The sequence below is a fragment of the Oncorhynchus clarkii genome, chromosome 28, assembly GCF_045791955.1.
Source record: "Oncorhynchus clarkii lewisi isolate Uvic-CL-2024 chromosome 28, UVic_Ocla_1.0, whole genome shotgun sequence".
NCBI lineage: Eukaryota > Metazoa > Chordata > Actinopteri > Salmoniformes > Salmonidae > Oncorhynchus > Oncorhynchus clarkii.
In genome coordinates this window covers 27,661,243-27,681,746 of record NC_092174.1, presented here as the reverse complement: position 1 = coordinate 27,681,746, position 20,504 = coordinate 27,661,243, and the positions used below count along the sequence as shown (strand labels likewise).

The 20,504-nt window shown below is 41.0% G+C and overlaps 1 protein-coding gene across 1 annotated transcript in view; it reads right to left on the bottom strand.

The window, feature by feature from the left end:
• The window catches only part of LOC139386740 (mucin-2-like), a 90,503-nt gene extending 83,142 nt beyond the window's left edge, over nucleotides 1-7,361 (bottom strand). The window contains exons 1-2 of the mRNA XM_071132562.1: nucleotides 7,216-7,361; nucleotides 6,919-6,952 (exon numbers count right to left, since the gene is read on the bottom strand). Coding sequence (XP_070988663.1) covers nucleotides 6,919-6,952; nucleotides 7,216-7,361 — 180 coding nt within the window. The remainder of the gene's footprint in view (nucleotides 1-6,918; nucleotides 6,953-7,215) is intronic.
• Nucleotides 7,362-20,504: the final 13,143 nt, after the last annotated feature.

The following is a 20,504-nucleotide window of genomic DNA, read 5'->3' as shown; positions in this document are numbered from 1 at the left end:
CACCAGCAGTATGGTTGCTTTACAAGTCACCCCAAACACAGCAGTATCATACTGTCTATGTCCATCACCAAAGTGCCCCCATAGCGCCCAACTGGCATACAGCCCCAGGTATCAAAGACAGTCCCGGGAATAGCTTAATGCTTATCTCCACTGCTAAGGGGGTACAGTGAGCTGGGGTTGAGTTTGGGGGCAGAGGGAGGGGATGGAGAGAGGGATGGAGGTGTGGGGTAATGACAGCAGCTACCCACACCCCACAGCCCCTCTACAGGCTGTAATGACAGGCAGTTTGGGGTGCTCCCCTACCAGGCTGAAGATGAAAGCTAATGCCTCCTCTTCGCCTATTGTGTAACACCAGCCCTCAGCTTTCACATAGACCTCACAGGGAATTCTACAAAGTCAACAAGAGCAACATTTCAAAGAACTGTGAAAAAGATCCTTTTGGGGTCAATTTGGTTATTAATACATGACGGTTTGTGCTTTGTCGGTTATAATACAAATGCAGAGCCACTCACTTTTTGTCCTCTTTCTTGTCTTATTTGTTTATCTATTAAGTCAAATGTTATCTCTTAAGTCAAATGTTAATTTTAGTGTAAAATAAAGCTATTCAAATTTTGAATGAAAATCTAAAGATTTTATGTGAGAACAGGCAACATCTATAGTGTATTTCGTGAAGAAATGTGAATACATTTTAATTTGTGATGCATTGTCACATCAATGATAATATATAATGATTGGTGATGTTCAAAAGAGGGTTTGGGTCAAGTATTAGGTGTTTATGTTAACAATGATTGTATCTTGGATGTTGACAAAGGCATTTGCCCTGTACTTGAGAACACTTGAGCCCCAGTCAGTTATCACTAAAGAGGGTCTTGCAACCAACCTCTCTGCTCCCCATGGCATTTCAAACCATCTCTCTCTCTCTCGTCTCCTTCTGCAGATGGTCTTGTGATCCTCTCCAACCCTAAAGCCTGCTGAGAGAAGGGATTTATTAACAACAGGCAGGGAGGGACTGGTGACAAGACCATCTCCATCTCACCCACTACCCCACTGGGGCCTCAGCTGTACTGGGCCAAACTCCCCAATACTAAACTCCATCCAACTTAACAACTTTATGTTGTTTAGGCAATGGGAGAGGTGTAGGGATTAGTAGAGAGGGAATGTCAATGACAACGGATAGATAGGGATAGGGCACCCTTTTACAGCGTGTGTGTTTGTTTGTGTGAGTGTGCTTGCAAGCATGCGTGTTCGTGAGTGTTTTGGGGAAGGCGCATCTGGTCTTCATTAGTGGGGGAGTGGTGACAGAAGGTCACTCCCTCAAATCACCCTTGTCCACAGCATCAGACCATCCAGACCCTCCTTGGAACTGATGCCTGTTGGGGAGTAAACCTGTCTCTCACGTGCCTGTTTAGAGTCCAACTTGCTCCATTACTATAGGATCTACCGCTACCTTAGGGACAGCGCTTAGCTGTTATTATTATTGCTTAAAAATGATCTATAAGGTCCTTCAGCCGAGCAGTGAATTTCAAACACATATTCAACCACAAAGACCAGGTAGGCTTTCCAATGCCTCGCAAAGAAGTGCACCTATTGGTAGATGGGTAAAAAAATTAACAAAGCAGACACTGAATATCCCTTTGAGCATGGTGACGTTATTAATGACATTTTGCATGGTGTATCAATACATCCAGTCACTACAAAGATGCAGGTGTCCTTCCTATCTCAGTTGCCGGAGAGGAAGGAAACCGCTTAGGGATTTCACCATGAGGCAAATTGTCACGTGCGCTCCCTCTCCGGCCTCTAGGTCACCAAGCTGATCGTTATGGCGCACACCTGTCACCATCGTTATGCACGTTATGACACTCACCTAGACTCCATCACCTCCTTGATTACCTTCCCTATATATGTCACACCCTTTGGTTCCTTCCCCAGGCATCATTGTTTCTGTTTCAGTTTCCTGTCTGTGCGTTGTTCGGGTTTCTTGTTTTGCATTATGTTTTCATTTATTTATAAAAACACTCTCTGAACTTGCTTCCCGACTCTCAGTGCACATCGATACACCAATGGTGACTTTAAAACAGTTACAGAGTTAAATGGCTGTGCTAGGAGAAAAGTGGATTGGATCAACAACACTGTAGTTTCTCCACAATACTAATCTAATTGACAGAGTGAAAGTTAGGAAGGCTGTACAGAACACAATATTCCAAAACATGCACCCTGTTTGCAATAAGGCACTAAAGTAAGACTGCAATGTGGGAAAGCAATACACTTTTTGTCCCTGAATATAAAGTGTTATATTTGAGGCAGACAACACATCACTGAGTACTACTCTCCACATGTTCAAGCATGGTGGTGGCTGCATCATGTGTATGTTTCAAAAGAGGTTGGTGGCACCTTCATTCTCCGTTCTAGCCATTATACCTCCTGTTGTATGTGTGTAATCCTTAAGCACTGAGGAATTTTTCAGGATAAAACAATTAATGGAATGGAGCTAAGCACAGGCAAAATCCTAGAGGAAATTCTTGAGTCAGTCTGATTTCCACCAGACACTGGGAGATGAATTCACATTTCAGCAGGACAATAACCTAAAACAGAAGGCCAAATCTACACTGGAGTTGCTTACCAAGAAAACAGTGAATGGTTCTGCGTGGCCGAGTTATTTTTGACTTAAATCTGCTTGAAAATGTATGGCAGGACTTGAAAATTGTGTTTAGCAATGATCACCAACCAATTTGACAGAGCTTGAAGAATTTTGAAAAAAATGAATGTGCAGATATTGTACAATCCAGGTGTGCAAAGCTCTTAGAGACTTTCCCAGAAAGATTCACAGCTGTAATCGCTGCCAAAGGTGAGTCTAATAAGGCTGTGCATACTTGTGTAAATTATATATTTCATGTATTTTCTTTTCAATAAATGTGCTAACATTTCTAAAAACATGTTTTGACTTTGTCATGATGGGTATTGTGTGTAGATGGGTGAGGTGGGGAAAAGTATTTAATCAATTTTCATTTCAGGCTGTAACACAACAAAATGTGGAATAAGTCAAGCGGTATGAATACTTTCTGAAGGCGTTGTGTTCCATAAAATGTATTTAAATGCATTTTTCTCCCTTGAAACAAACTTGTCATATCTTCGGAGTGTCCTAAAGTCCAGCTTGGTCTATGTCCCACTGCATTTATTCCTTATATCAATAGGACACTAATTAGAAAAAAATGGCACCAGCTAATTCCAGCTAAATTTTTCCAAAAAACTACTTAAAATTTGCAATGATAGGTTGAAAGGTGAAGCATCTCATCTAGTCCATGAGCCAGACCCACAAATTTTCTTCATTATACCTTCTTTGCTCCGTTATACTTCTTGACTCTGTAATACCTGCTTGGCTCATGGACTAATCCTTGAATTCATAAATCTGTTTACTTATATTTAGCATTGGTGATTTGCTACCTAGACTGTTAGCACAGATTCAAATTTGCTTCTTGTTTTAACTGTGTTCGCACAAATTGTCACAGTATGGCGGCCGATCTCACAGGAATATGTTCAGATCTGTCTGGAACAAGGCTAAAAAAAAGGAAGCAGGACATTTTAATCTGTGGGTTAGCAATTTAGGAAATTAGCTTACTAATGTTTAATTTGTGAAAAAAATATGAATTAATGATGGAGAGCAATACATGTACAGCTACCCTAGGAATTCCCCTTTAAACCTATCATTTACTAGCTAATTTATTTTGCAAATATGAATTAAAACCTACATGTTTTTCTTACAATTGTGGTAGTATTTGAACAACGAAAAATCTCACCAAAGAAAATTAGAGATGGATCTAAACCTGTGATAAGTTTTTATAAATAACCAATGCACAGTGCTATGATTCAACAGGTCAGATGAGTAACTCATGATTTCTCCTCCTGTTAGAGCAGCTATTCTCAGATCCATTTAGTGTGACATTGAGCCAACCACATCACATCAGTTATCATGGTCAGACAGTAGCAGAAAGCCACTCCATTAAATGGAAGCTAAATATTTACAAAGGGTTTCAGGGTGGGTTGGCTTGGGGCGAAAGTTTAATGTTCAAAAGGCTAGTTAGAAAGTGTGTGTTTTTTCCTGTTAGTGGTCGAAAATGTGTGTAGATGACCTATATTTGTTTGCATACCTCTTCCTTCACCAATACGTTTGTTTTCATAATTAACAGAATTTAATATTCATTAGACAATGATTCGCCTCCTAAATTACTACAGCTGTGTAATCTTAATTTGATCACTCTGTTTTCGCAATTAAGCGCAGATAATTTTCCTGCGCGGCAGGAAATGCAAACTTGTAGTGTATTCAATGTCTAAAAAGGTTTGTAATTTCCACTTTAACGTTTCAGACCAGATTTGGCCCAACAATTTTTTTAGAAATATGTCCATTTACTATTATTATTATTATTATTATCCACATAATAATAAATGTTCTTGTTGCTGCAGGAGTATTTTCTTGTTGTGCAATCTGGCCTCAGATCAAAATGATATTTTTACTAAAATCCATGCCACTCCATTTAGTGTTACTTTATGTTAGGTTACATTACATTGGCCTACAGTACCAATGGAATAGCAGTTGTACAATATAATACGAATTGTAGGATATATAGTATACTACGTCTCGATCACATTTGACCTGTTTAGTATTATATATTATGTTCGACTGCTTTAGTATGATATTCTATGTTAGGTTAGGGGTTAAGGTTAGGGATAGGGATAGCTAGCATACTAAGTAACTGCAAAGTAGCTAAAAATGTGCAAGTAGTTGTGAAGTTCCTAATTAGCTCAAATGCTAAAGTTATCCGTGATGAGATTTGAACACACAACCTTTGGGTTGCTAGACATTCGTGTTACAGTATATGCGGCTCAGTTGGTAGAGTATGACACTTGCAATGCCAGGGTTGTGTGTTAATTTCCCACGGGGGACCAGTATTGAAAACAAAAATGTATCCCAAAAATGTATCTCACTCCCTCTGGGTAAGAGCGTCTGCTAGAATATATATGTCAACTTGAACAAACACCCTCCTTTTCTTTTGACCTATTGTCCATACCAAATGTAACATATCATACTAATTTCAATGTCCCGGATTTACGTTTACTATGTTATAACAAAATGTAATGTAACCTAATGTAAAGTAACATACAATACTAAATGGAGTGGCATGGATTTAATAAAAATATAATACGTTTTGCTCTGAGACCAGACTGTGCTGTGAGTAACTGGTGAAATTAAGTTAGTACATCTATACAGGTTAATAATAATCCACAACCATTTAAAAACTGGTTTAGTTAAATCCTAAGTCAATTATTTAACCCAGCCTTCACTCACCCCCCCCCCCCCCCTCCCCCTCACCACCACTATCCCTCTCACTGACCACCTCGCATGCCCGCCACCACTCCCCCATGCTCTGGTCAGATTTACAGCAAACCGTGTGTGTTCCACCATATTTGTGAAATCCCCATGCGTCATGCTCGCTCCCAACCCACTCGGCTGCTTTGAACCCTGCCACTGGCTTGAGAGCACCCATAAATCGGACACACTCACAGAGGAGGACCCTCTTTACATAGGAGCCTCATAGCTGAACTATGCCACAGCTAAATTAGTTGAGCCCAGCGATTTGTCAAAACTCCTGTCCCTCTGTAATAAATGACTCTGGAGAGAGAGTGGAGAGAGCTGAGGCGTTCTGTACGCCGTTTGCGTTTCAAATAAAGTTGGGTTCCATTTGGATTGTGTCAGTGATGGTTAATACTAAGAGGATCCTGTTTAAAGGTCTGATAGAGGCAAGCCTGCCTGACAACCAGGGTCATGTCAGGAATGTTTTCCTTTTACATTTTTTGAAATGTTCACATTAATATAGTTTAAGCATTGACTAAGCAACACTCCCAAAAAAACAAGAAATTCAACATTTTGGCATGGATTTTGGCATGAATTAATTTCACATTAATCATTGTAATCTATAGTGAAATGTTTCAATATCCCACTGCATGGGACATAGTAGAACAAATATGGAGTGTTCTGTTATGACATTACATCTAGAACATTTTGTTATAGTATATTTCCTGACCTCCCTAGTTTTTCTTCACTAAAAGTGAAATGAGCTTGGAGGATTCTGGGAAAAGTGGGAAGAGGTGTCCCATCAGAAGCCTTGAGTAACTGTTCATTATGACGTTGAGTTCTCTTTGCACTTACAGTGACCCTTCGCTACCCCTCCTTACCTCTGTAACAGTTCACTGGCTCAACACCACGGTTTCTTCTCCATTCCAACTTCTTATTCTCTTTCTCTCTGCTTGTTCCTTAGTCAGCATTAAGCCCTTCTGTGAGTTTCTTGCTTCCCTGTGGTTTCTATTAGCGGGCAAAACAACAATACTAATAATAATTCTGACTCTGTTAGTCAACTTAAAAATGTATCCTTTGATTGCTAAACTATTTATTGTCACATTTCTGGACATACATTTTTTTTTTTTTGGAAGTGATTAAATAAAAGCTGTTTCTATTTCTGATGTCAATCTGGTAAGACAATATCTAATATTCAAGTTTCTAATATTCAAGTTTCCCTATAATTATTCAATCTTTCTTTTATGACAAGCAACCTCACATTGCTTCAAGAAACCTCACACGACAAGTCATGGCCATGCGATATGTGTGCACACCCTTCAGAACTAACCTTGTGGCGTTCAGGTTTTCCAGCCACATCTCATTGGGAGCCAAGATTCTTCACCCACCCCCGGTTCCTTCTTCTGAGTGAGCTACTTTGTGCTAGCGGCACAAAATTGCATCCAACTACTTAATTACTGTGTAAGATGCTAACACAGGTGTGAAAGCCCAGCCACCACCACTGGAGCCCCCTCCACGGAAGAAGGCCACTATTGTCCTGTGGAGGCCGACTGGGAAGGCCAGGCCCATACCAGCTCTTTGAACTCTACTTGGCCTGTTGGGGGCCTGAGCAGAAAGAGGCATTTTAAAGGTGTGGAAATTAAATGTCCCACATCAATCACGCATTTCCACTTTTGAATTATTCAGCAGCCACCACTGCCTAACTCCTGTCTGCTTCCTCCTGGATACGGGTGTGTATATAGTGTCTGTGTCTGCCTGTGTGTGTGTATAGCAACGGGTAGAGAGAGGGGGCTAAATGTGGAAAAGCATCTATTTTTTATGGATTGTTGGTTTGTTTGTAGCCATGGCAGCGTAAGGTGGCTACCTACCTAGGGTAGTTGGAGCTCCAGATGTGTAGCTTGCCATGGGAGGACTCTGCAATGCAGTGTATGATGGGAGGGGAGGGGGCGACAGAGAGCAGCTCTCGTGGCGTCTGAATGCCACAGACAATGAGTGCTCTGTTTGGGTCGGCCATGCTGTACTGCTGGTATGGATCAGGTGGCCCTGTTTTATTCCAGGTTTTTTGGCCTCATTCCCCCTGCCTGGTCTGCTTTTCTCCTTTCAGCACGTTCTTTGCATTTCTGGGGCCTGGGTGCCTGGGCGAGTGAGCCGGGCCAATGGGTTGGGTTTCACGGGGCTGGCTGTGCTGGCTGAGCTGGCTGAGAGGGCCTGTGCACTGATGGAGCACTGACTAATTGAGTGAACAAATGAGAGCACAGTTACACACACACACACACACACACACACACACACACACACACACACACACACACAAACACAGGTGAACCTTTAAGAGAATCTTCCTCTGTCTCTTTTTTTCACTGTGCCTTTCTCTCTCTCCCTTTCTTTCTCCATTTGTCTCTCTTCCTTCCTTTCCTTCTCGCTATTCCTTCGCATTTAGTTGGCTACTGAGGATGTAATTGATTGTAATTTCTGTAATTTGTCATTGAGATAAATGTCTGTGCTTTACTCTTATTGATTTACTCATCCAGAAGGCTCGATAACAAACAATAGAAAATGTCCTTATTAAATATTTTCCAGTATACTGTAAACAGTATGAGAACCATAGGACATTAGATTTTGCATGAGGAAAATACCAAATGAAGAAAACAGGTATTATATGAAACTATGAATTATTTTGAATATATTACATGGTCGGTACTTCATGAGCTGAGACAAAGCCCTTTGTTGAAACATATTTTGACAGTGAAAAATTCCAGTTTCTCAGGTTCAGGTTCAGAGTCCTCCAGCTCTTAGCTCTGAGCCAAAGGGGACTTTGTATTTGTGTGTGGCCTGCACAGGAAATTAAGAAACCACTGCAGCTTTGTGCATTTTCATGTGCGAATTAACTTGGAAGAGTGGATTTAAACAAGAGTGGAACAGGCTTCAGCATCTGTGTGGCCAAAGTCAGCTCAGTATGTAAATGCAGGAATGTCTTATTTGACAGAGCAGGTTAACCCCAGAACAATGGTCGCCACAGAAATGATTTTAGGAGGTACTTAATGGTTTTCGTGTTTTTCATCTCTTGGTTTTTATATTTCTTTGAGCATATGTAGAGAATATGCTAGTAGTTTTTGTCATTACACATCTTGCCGCTAATATTGACAATACAATAACAACAGCATGCATGGCTTATAAATTAATATCTTCAAAAGAACCTTACAATATTCAACAATTAAAAAAATATAAATAAACATTGAATGCAGGGGAAAAAATAAAGTAAATGCAGCAATTCAAAACAAACTTTGGGTAAAACAATTTTCATAGATTTTTTGGACTCGCCTGAACCCACACATGGATTATAACTGTTATGATTATTGATACTTTAACATAGATTATAACTGTTATGATTATTGATACTTTAACATAGATTATAACTGTTATGATTATGATACTTTAACATAGATTATAACTGTTATGATTATTGATACTTTAACATGAATTATTACTGTTATGATTATTGATACTTTAACATGGATTATAACTGTTATGATTATTGATACTTTAACATGGATTATAACTGTTACTTTCATATCAGCAGCCTGGCTTTGTCCATCCAGGGGGAAATTATAGCAGGATTAGCTGCCATTTCTGACTGTGTTTGGGGATCTTAATACCCCTGGAGAGAAGGTTTGAGTTTGAGTTATATATTTAAAATTCCTCTTAAGAGCATGTGTTGCATGACTTAGCCTGAATACCAAAATGGGAAGTAGAGTGAAAAGGTAAAAAAGTACAATAATCAAGATGTATTATATTGCAATGCTATTACATGGTTGTTACAATGTAATTACAATTACAATAAGATAGAAGCATATTAATGGATGCATTAAGGTACATTGATGTAAGTAAACTGTTTAGTTCATGATTTTCAAAATATTAAATTCACCCGTCAATCTGCTGAATTTCTCTAATTTCCAATGAGACAATTATAATTCCTTTCCCACGTAATCACTGACTAGCCATTGTAAAGCATTTAGCAGTGTGAACGAAATGTTATGGATACTAATTAAAGAGAGAATTTCATCCCCGATTGCTCTGTCAGTGCACATGACAACATCGCACAGCTAGTGTGTCCATTCTAACTCATGGTGGAACTGTGACAATATTTTCCAAAAGTTTTGAGCCTAGACTTGATGCTACTCAATATTACATTTCATACAAAATGTTCAATGTTTATTACAAAAATAAAATACAAATGTTGGGCATAAACAATTCATTTCCAAATGTATGTGAAAGATAAGCTCTATGAGCAGACCCGTAAATATCACTGTATAAAGTTAGTATTGATTTATTTTCTCCCTCACTTACACATTCCCAATTCTTTCCCAAACTCCTCCCTCCTTCTTCGATAGAGGAGAGAAAACATGAGGGGATTAAGGTCAACTGAGACCTGGATCCATGAATGCTTGAAGGAGTTAAACCAAACAAATTGCACTGATTCCTGCTTTCTTCCTAAGTACGTAACCATTGTTGTAGCAGTGAAAAACATATCCGTGAAGACTTTACAAGGGTTTGATTGATGCTGGAGCAGCCAGGTCAAGTTCTGGCACATATCACACTCCACCTATTCTCTCTCTCATTTCTGCTACCTCTCTCTCCCCCCCCCCCCCCTATCTCTCTCTCTCTCTCTCTCTCTCTCTCTCTCTCTCTCTCTCTCTCTCTCTCTCTCTCTCTCTCTCTCTCTCTCTCTCTCTCTAGACCTATATATCAAAGGAATATAGAAAGCATATTTCCTCAACAAGGGAGAATAAACAAATAACTCTGGGATTTGTATTATTTCTCAATTGAAGAGACCTACAACAATGTAGATTTTTGTAAATGTGTCATTTATATCAAATACTATATCTGAGGGGTGGATTTATCCAAACAACATTCCTGAGGTAGGTCGCCCCACCGTCACTATTATGTGTAACTTTTATTTAACTAGGCAAGTCAGTTAAGAACAAAGTCTTATGTACAATGACAGCCTACCCCGGCAACGCTGGGCCAATTGTACACCACCCTATGGGACTCTCAATCACAGCCGGATGTGATGCAGCCTGGATTCGAACCAGGTACTGCAGTGACCCCTCTTACACTGAGATGCAGTGTCTAAGAACACTGCACTGCCCGGGAGCCCTAATCAGCTTTGAATTTTTGTTTATGGAAATATTATGAGATTTGCCAAATCCATTGCTTTAGAATGGTATCGGCGCCACACTTACAGTAAAATACTAAATGTATCTAAACTAATAATAATTTAAATTTTGATATGTTCCACCTCAGCATAACCCACTTGAATGAACTGATGCCCTCCACAAATGGTCAAATAATATACAATACCAGAGACCTTCTTACAGAAAAACTGTTTTGACAACTGGTACATAGGTTGGTCAGTAGTCAATTGATATTGGAGTAAAAATGAAAATACTTTTGAAATAAATACCTTCTTTTCAGTTTTATTATAAAGACATTGATAATAAATAATCTTAAATTGGAATTTCAGGTTACTTCCTGAATAGGCTGACATCAATTTAAATTGACCCCAACCCAGCTGCCTGTAACAGTGGACAAACTCCCTGTGCCCTCTAAGTTGAGCTCTCTCTCCAAGAGGCAGAGGGGACCATGGGAAAGCATGCATGCCGATTAATCACAGGTAATGAGCTGGAACAGTGGAGCGCAGAGTCAGGCTGCCTGCCCCTTATGACCGTCTCACTCACACAGAGAGAGAGAGAGAGAGAGAGAGAGAGAGAGAGAGAGAGATACCTTATAGAGAGGTAGAGAGAGAGAGAGAGAGAGGTACTATAGAGAGAGAGAGAGAGAGAGAGAGAGAGATCTACATGAGTCGCTTCATTCTTGTCACGTTACTATACTGGAAATGCATTACTTAATCTCAGTTGTGGGCATTTATATGATCATCTAGAGGTGCTTTTTCACTCCATTTTGAACTATCCAACCTTTCCAACCTATTATCATAATAAATACTGGACAAAAATATAAACGCAATGTAAAGTGTTGGTCCCATGTTTCATGAGCTGAAGTAAAAGATCCCAGACTTTTTCCATATGTACAAAAGCTTATTTCTCCCAGATTTTGTGCACAAATTTGTTTACATCCCTGTTAATAAACATTTCTCCTTTGCCAAGATAATCTATCCACCTGACAGGTGTGGCATATCAAGAAGCTAATTAAACAGCATGATCATTACACAGGTGCACCTTGTGCTGGACACAATAAAAGGCCACTTTAAGATGTGCAGTTTTGTCACACAACACAACGCCACTGTAAAGACCAACGCTGGAGATGAGAAGCAGGTACAGGGAGTCAACATTTAATCCGGAACATACAGGTAACAGGACAGGAATAGCGTCAGCACACAGGTATACAAAGACATGCGAACATTAACGCTGAAGCGGGGAACAGAGCGGGGGAACAGACAGATATAGGGGAGGTAATGACAGAGGTGATTGAGTCCAGGTGAGTCCAATAATCGCTGATGCGTGTGACGAGGGGAAGGCAGGTGTGAGTAATGATGGTGGCAGGAGTGCGTAATGCTGGGGAGCCTGGCGCCTTTGAGCGCCAGGCAGGTGGAGCGGGAGCAGGTGTGACAGCCACAGATGTCTCAAGTTTTGAAGGTGTGTGCAATTGACTGCAGGAATGTCTGCCAGAGCTGTTGCCAGAGAATGTAATGTTCATTTTCTACCATAAGTCGCCTCCAACATCGTTTTAGAGAATTTGGTAGTATGTCCAACCGGCCTCACAACCGCAGACACGTGTAACCACCTGCGGAATCATCTGACCAGCTGATGAAAGTGAGGAGTACTTCTGTCTGTAATAAAGTCCTTTAGTGGGGAAAAATACATTCTGATTGGCTGGGCCTGGCTCCCCAGTGGGTGGGCCTGTCTCCCAAGTGGGTGGATCTATGCCCTCCCAGGCTCACCCATAGCTGGTCTATGCCCTCCTTGCCCAGTCATGTGAAATCCATAGATTAGGGCCTAAGGAATTTGTTTCATTAAATTCAATACATTTATTTCAATAAATTATTTCAATTCATTTCAATTTCCTTACATGATCTGTAACTAAGTAAAATCTTTGAAATTGTTACACGTTGCATTTATATTTTTGTTCAGTAATAATATAATTTTATAGAAAGACAGCATTTTCTGCATTCAAATTGTACAGTATAGGCAACAAAACATTGACTGCTAAGGTACTGTATACACAACATAAGTGCAGTAGAAGATGGCAAAGACATTGCTTGCATTGAGAAACCAGTCAAATGCAAACACGATCTCTAAGTATCCCGTAGCCAGAATTAAAACAAGGAATGTGCCAAATTTCTATCCTCAATAACAATACAAAGTGCAATATAACTGTCGTACTCACTTGGCATGATAGGGACTCCTGGAACCAGAGGACTATAATGGACAGTTTAAACAAACAAGAAAGCCGAATGATGAAGGAGAAGATGAAGAAAACATATTTTAAAAGGATGTCGTCGGAACGTAACTATGATGTGGGTAACCGCGAACTGCTCGCCATCCGGTTAGCCCTAGGCGAATGGCGACAGTGGTTGGAGGGGGCGACCGTTCCTTTTGTCGTTTGGACTGACCATAGGAACCTTGAGTACATCCGTTCTGCCAAACGACTTAATGCGCGTCAGGCGCGTTGGGCGCTGTTTTTCGCTCGTTTCGAGTTCGTGATTCTTATCGTCCGGGCTCTAAGAACACCAAGCCTGATGCTTTGTCTCGTCTCTTCAGTTCTTCAGTAGCCTCCACTGACCCCGAGGGGATTCTCCCTGAGGGGCGTGTTGTCGGGTTGACTGTCTGGGGAATTGAGAGGCAGGTAAAACAAGCGCTCACTCACACTCCGTCGCCGCGCGCTTGTCCTAGGAACCTTCTTTTCGTTCCCGTTCCTACTCGTCTGGCCGTTCTTCAGTGGGCTCACTCTGCCAAGTTAGCCGGCCACCCTGGCGTTCGGGGTACGCTTGCTTCCATTCGCCAGCGTTTTTGGTGGCCCACCCGGGAGCATGACACGCGTCGTTTCGTGGCTGCTTGTTCGGTCTGCGCGCAGACTAAGTCCGGTAACTCTCCTCCTGCCGGCCGTCTCAGGCCGCTTCCTATTCCCTCTCGACCGTGGTCTCACATCGCCTTAGATTTTGTCACCGGACTGCCTTCGTCAGCGGGGAAGACTGTTATTCTTACGGTTGTCGATAGGTTCTCTAAGGCGGCTCATTTCATTCCCCTTGCTAAGCTTCCTTCTGCTAAAGAGACGGCACAAATCATCATCGAGAATGTTTTCAGAATTCATGGCCTTCCGTCAGACGTCGTTTCGGACAGAGGTCCGCAATTCACGTCTCAATTTTGGAGGGAGTTTTGCCGTTTGATTGGGGCTTCCGTCAGTCTCTCTTCCGGCTTTCACCCCCAGTCTAACGGTCAAGCAGAACGGGCCAATCAGACTATTGGTCGCATCTTACGCAGTCTTTCTTTTCGCAACCCTGCGTCTTGGTCAGAACAGCTCCCCTGGGCAGAATACGCCCACAACTCGCTTCCTTCGTCTGCGACCGGGCTATCTCCTTTTCAGAGTAGCCTCGGGTACCAGCCTCCGCTGTTCTCATCTCAGTTCGCCGAGTCCAGCGTCCCCTCCGCTCAGGCTTTTGTCCAACGTTGCGAGCGCACCTGGAAGAGGGTCAGGTCTGCACTTTGCCGTTATAGGACGCAGACTGTGAGGGCTGCTAATAAGCGTAGAACTAAGAGTCCTAGATACGGTTCATTGGTCCGTTCCGTATTTCTCGGGTCATTAATCCTGTCGCAGTTCGACTTCTTCTTCCGCGATACCTTCGTCGCGTCCACCCGGTCTTCCATGTCTCCTGCATCAAGCCCGTCCTTCGCGCCCCCGCTCGTCTTCCCCCCCCCCCCCCCCCCCCCCATCCTTGTCGAGGGCGCACCCATCTACAGGGTCCGTAGAATTTTGGACATGCGTCCTCGGGGCCGTGGTCACCAGTACCTCGTAGATTGGGAGGGGTACGGTCCTGAGGAGAGGAGTTGGGTTCCCTCTCGGGACGTGCTGGACCGTGCGCTGATCGAGGATTTCCTCCGTTGCCGCCAGGTTTCCTCCTCGAGTGCGCCAGGAGGCGCTCGGTGAGTGGGGGGGTACTGTCATGTACTGTCATGTTGTGTCTTGTCTCTGTCCTTTCCCTTCACCCTGTCTCCCTCTGCTGGTCGTTGTTAGGTTACCTTTTCTCCCCCGCTTTCCCCCAGCTGTTCCTTGTCTCCTCTTGACTACCTCGTCACCCCTTCTCCCACCTGTTCCCCTTTTCCCTCTGATTAGTCCCCTATATCTCTCTCTGTTTTTGTTCCTGTCCTTGTCGGATTCTTGTTTGTTGTGTTTCATGCCTGAACCAGACTGTCGTCATGTTTGCTGTAACCTTGTCTTGTCCTGTCGGAATCTGCCGGTCCGTCATTATATTGAATTTAGAGGACATTATTTCTTACTCTTATACAATGCTGCTACTCTTTAGCAGGGGTCTGCCCAAAATAATATCAAAATAATCAGGTCCCGATAATTCCTATATGATGTGGTTGTTTTGTTGCCAGCTATTCCTGCTAGTAATCAAAATGCAATTTGTAATCATTAACATTCCTTTTATCCAAGAACAATGTTGATGTCAGTATGATGGCAATTGTTGTCTATCTAATAACAGTTTCTCCATTTAAAATGAATTGTCTATATAAAACGTATCTCTATAGATATACTGTAGTAGATCAATCTCAAACACACCATATTTTAAGATCACGCATGCCAAGGAAGCTATCCCATATTCTGTCCCAGCTGTTATTATTTCATATGTTACATGTGGTGACCCACACGTATGTAGTTTCCCTCTCTGGCTACTGGTTAGAAGCTACAGCTGTGGCTCTGTTACTGTACCAGTAATCCTGGTGGCACATTTAACAGATGCTTGCATACACACATTATTATTATCATTCCTGGGGGCACATATATATTTTTGTGGAGCTTATGACCCACTGGCCCCGGGCCCCTGTCCTTGATCCTTGGCAAGTGAGGCTGGAGATAGAGACAGCTAGTAGAGTGACCCACAAATAGCGATTGTAATTTAAATACTTGCAAGGTCAGAAAATAGTTCCATTTGTTAGCTGTGTAATTATTTACGGTCCATGTAGGCAGAGGTCAAGGAGGTGTGTCCATCTGTCTGTGTAGAATAAAGGGATTATATGGTATGTGTGTGTGTGAGTAATAGAGATTGCACTTGAACAGACATTGCATTTGAACAGTATAGTATGTAGTAAACCTTATATTTGTGATCTGCAGTTGCTTCATCCATTGTTGAACTTAGAAATTAATGATATGCACCCATTGATTCTTGAAGAATATAACTTATAAATGCCTGAAAAGCTTAGTTCAACTGTCATATCCCATCAGAACCCAACATATAAGCTTGTTTTACTCCAATGTTTGTAAACAAATTAAATGTAAACACACACTGTATAGCCTCAAAACATGGTTAAGGGGCCCTAAAACTCCAAATCAAATAGCTAAATGATCCATGTATGACCATCTTAACACAATTCCATATGTTAGCTTAGTCAAAATGATAAAACACTGAACAGAAATATAAATGCAACATGTAAAGTGATGGTCCCATGTATCATGAGCACAAAGCTTGTTTCTCTCAAATGATGAAGTACTGCACTTAAGGAAAAATACTTTAAAGTACTACTTAATATCAAGTAGTTTTTGGGGTATCTGTACATTACTTTACTATTTATATTTTTGACAACTTTTACATTTACTTCACTACATTTCAAAAGAAAATATTGTACTTTTTCCTACATACGTTTTTCCTAACAACCCAAAGTACCCGTTACATTTTGAATGCTAAAAGGGACAGAAAAACAGTCCACTTCATGCACATACAGAAAAACGGTCCACTTCATGCACATACAGAAAAACGGTCCACTTCATGCACATACAGAAAAACGGTCCACTTCATGCACATACAGAAAAACGGTCCACTTCATGCACATACAGAAAAACGGTCCACTTCATGCACATACAGAAAAACGGTCCACTTCATGCACATACAGTTGAAGTCAGATGTTTACATACAGAAAAACGGTCCACTTCATGCACATACAGTTGAAGTCAGATGTTTACATACAGAAAAACGGTCCACTTCATGCACATACAGTTGAAGTCAGATGTTTACATACAGAAAAACGGTCCACTTCATGCACATACAGTTGAAGTCAGATGTTTACATACAGAAAAACGGTCCACTTCATGCACATACAGTTGAAGTCAGATGTTTACATACAGAAAAACGGTCCACTTCATTAACATACAGTTGAAGTCAGATGTTTACATACACTTAGGTTGGAGTCACTAAAACTTGTTTTTCAACCACTCCACATATTTCTTGTTAACCAACTATAGTTTTGGCAAGTCAGTTAGGACATCTACCTTGTGAATGGCACAATTGATTTTTCCAACAATGGTTTACAGACAGATTATTTCACTTATAAATCCAGTGGGTCAGAAGTTTAATTACACTAAGTTGACTGTGTCTTTAAACAGCTTGAAAAATTCCAGAAAATTATGTCATGGCTTTAGAAGCTTCTGATAGGCTAATTGACATCATTTGAGTTAATTGGAGGTGTACCTGTGGATGTATTTCAAGGCCTACCTTCAAACTCAGTGCCACTTTGCTTGACATTATGGGAAAATCTAAATATATCAGCCAAGACTACAGAAACAAATTATAGACCTGGTTCATCTGGTTCATCCTTGGGAGCAATTTCCAAACGCCTGAAGGTACCACGTTCACCTGTGCAAACAATAGCATGCAAGTATAAACACCATGGGACCACACAGCCGTCATACCGCTCAGGAAGGAGACGCGTTCTGTCTTCTAGAAATTAACATATTTGTGTGTGAAAAGTGCAAATCAATCCCAGAACAACAGCAAAGGACCTTGTGAAGATGCTGGAGGAAACAGGTACAAAAGTATCTATATCCACAGTAAAACAAGTCCTATATCAACATAACCTGAAAGGCCACTCAGCAGGAAAGAAGCCACTGCTCCAAAACCGCCATAAAAAAGTCATAACTACGGTTTGCAACTGCACATGGGGACAAAGATGGTACTTTTTGGAGAAATGTTCTCTGGTCTGATGAAACAAAAATAGAACTGTTTGGCCATAATGACCATCGTTATGTTTGGAGGAAAAAGGGGGAGGTTTGCAAGCAAAGAACACCATCCCAACCATGAAGCACGGGGGTGGCAGCATTATGTTGTGGGGGTGCATTGCTGCAGGAGGGACTGGTGCACTTCACAAAATAGATGGCTTCATGAGGAGGAAAATTATGTGGATATATTGAAGCAACATCTCAAGACATCGGTCAGGAAGTTAAAGCTTGGTTGCAAATGGGTCTTCCAAATAGACAATGACCCCAAGCATACTTCCAAAGTTGTGGCAAAATGGCTAAGGACAACAAAGTCAAGGTATTGGAGTGGACATCACAAAGCCCTGACCTCAATCCCATAGAAAATTTGTGGGCAGAAGTGAAAAGTGTGTGTGAGCAAGGAGGCCTACAAACCTGACTCAGTTACACCAGCTCTGTCAGGAGGAATAGGCCAAAATTCACCCAGCTTATTGTGGGAAGCTTGTGGAAGGCTACCCTGAAATGTTTGATCCAAGTTTAGCAATTTAAAGGTAATGCTACCAAATACTAATTGAGTGTATGTAAACTTCTGACCCACTGGGAATGTGATGAAAGATATAAAAGCTGAAATAAATCATTCTCTCTACTATTATTCTGACATTTCACATTCTTAAAATAAAGTGGTGATCCTAACTGACCTAAAATAGGGACATTTTACTTGGATTAAATGTCAGAAATTGTGAAAAACTGAGTTTAAATGTATGTGGCTATGGTGTATGTAAACTTCCGACTTCAACTGTATCAAGAGAACACGTGGTCATCCCTACTGCCTCTGATCTGGCGGACTCACTAAACACATGCATCTTTTGTGAATAATGTCTGAGTGTTGGAGTGTGCCCCTGGATATCCGTCCATTTTAAAAACAAGAAAACGGTGCTGTCTGCTTCGCTAAATATAAGGAGTCTGAAATGATTTATACTTTTACTTTAGATACATATGTATATTTTAGCAATTACATTGACTTTTGATACTAAAGTACTTTTTCCACCACTGTGCACAAATTTGTTTGCATCCCTGTTAATGAGCATTTTTCCTATGCCAAGATAATCCATGCACCTGACAGGTGTGGCATATCACTCTAAAATGTGCAGTTTTGTCACACAACACAATGCCACAGATGTTTCAAGTTTTCAAGGAGCTTGCAATTGCCGTACTGACTGCAGGCATGTCCACCAGATCTGTTACCAGAGAATGTTAATTTCTCTACCATAAGCCGCCTCCAACGTCATTTGAGAGAATTTGGCAGTACGTCCAACTGGCCTCACAACCGCAGACCACGTGTATGGCAGTGAGTGGTTTGCTGATGTCAATGTTGTGAACAGAGTGCTCCATGGTGGTGGTGAGGTTATGTTATGGGCAGGCATAAACTGCGTACAAAATTGTATTTTATTGATGTACATTTAAATGCACAAAAATACCGTGAAGAGATCCTGAGGCCCATTGTGAGGCACGTCTGTGACCAACAGATGCATATCTATATTCCCAGTCATGTGAAATCCATAGATTAGGGACAATTAATTTATTTCAATTGACTGATTTCCTCTCATGAACTGTAACTCAGTAAAATCAATGACATTGTTTCATGTTGAGGTTATATTTTTGTTCAGTATAAAACAATTTCAACCAATGATATAACTTTTTAGTACAGATTAATGAACTATATAAATGTATAATTCACAAATACAAATGACTTATTAACCCTTTACAAACCCTTTATTAACACTTTCTAAAGAAAACCGTCATGTAAAGTGTTACCCATATATTTCTGTGAAGAATCCTGCAGTCAATGCATCATTTTTCTCAAGAAGTCAGCCAGACTGAGATGGTGGCCAATAAAATCTATCGAGCCACAGACCCCTGGTGAGTTTGACGATCACAGCTGACATCAAACGCTGACGTTCTGGTTCAGAGGTCGGCGTGATACTAGAGCTTCTCTGACCAGCCCCTCTTTTCTCTCTCGCTGCTTCACCATAAGCACCCCTATTCATCCCAACATCTCTGTGTGGGCTGCTAGGACATAATGTTATTTCTGTCAGAAAAACAACAACTTTAAGCTGTCATACCGCTGGAGGTCCTTTTAACAACCTTCCCCAGCCTCTGTAGAGCAAAAGGGCAAAACTCTGGAGTGGGCTTATAAAATAAAAATTGAGAAGAGAAAATGTTGTTGACTTTGGATTTCACTCGTTTCTTTTCATCACAGGAGTAAGGGGTCAAATGCATTTCATGGGCAGTGTGGCTGACATTTAGACTTCGGAGAGCGCTGATTTTCAGCTTTGATGTCAACCCCTGCAATTTTCTCAAAAAGGTTGTGATATGTCGGTGTGGTATGTGCAATATTACTGTATTTCTCCCTGGTGATAATTTACATCGCCGGGGGATATAACAAAAGTTTCAAACAGATTAGAATAGAAATTGACATTATATCTAAGTCTAAAGTCACGACAGGAGAAAATAGTGGACAGTGTTCATTGATTTGAAATAGAGCAAAACAAAAGAGAAGACTCCAGAGATTTTATAAATGTCCTAAATGGAAACAAAAAGTCCATAATACAGTGCTTTCGGAAAGTATTCAGACCCCTTGACTTTTTTCCACATTTTGTTACGTTAGAGCTTGATTCTAAAATGGGTTAAATAAAAACAATTCCTCTGCAATCTACACACAATACCAGATAAAAACAAAGCAAAAACCTTTTTTCAGATTTGTTTTGTTACTTTATAAAAAATAAAAATAAAAAATTATTTACATAAGTATTCAGACCCTTTGCTATGAGACTCGAAATTGACCTCAAATGCATTCTGTTTCCATCCTTGAGATGTTTCTACAACTTGATTGGAGTCCATCTGTGGTAAATTAAATTGATTGGACATCATTTGGAAAGGCACACACCTGTCT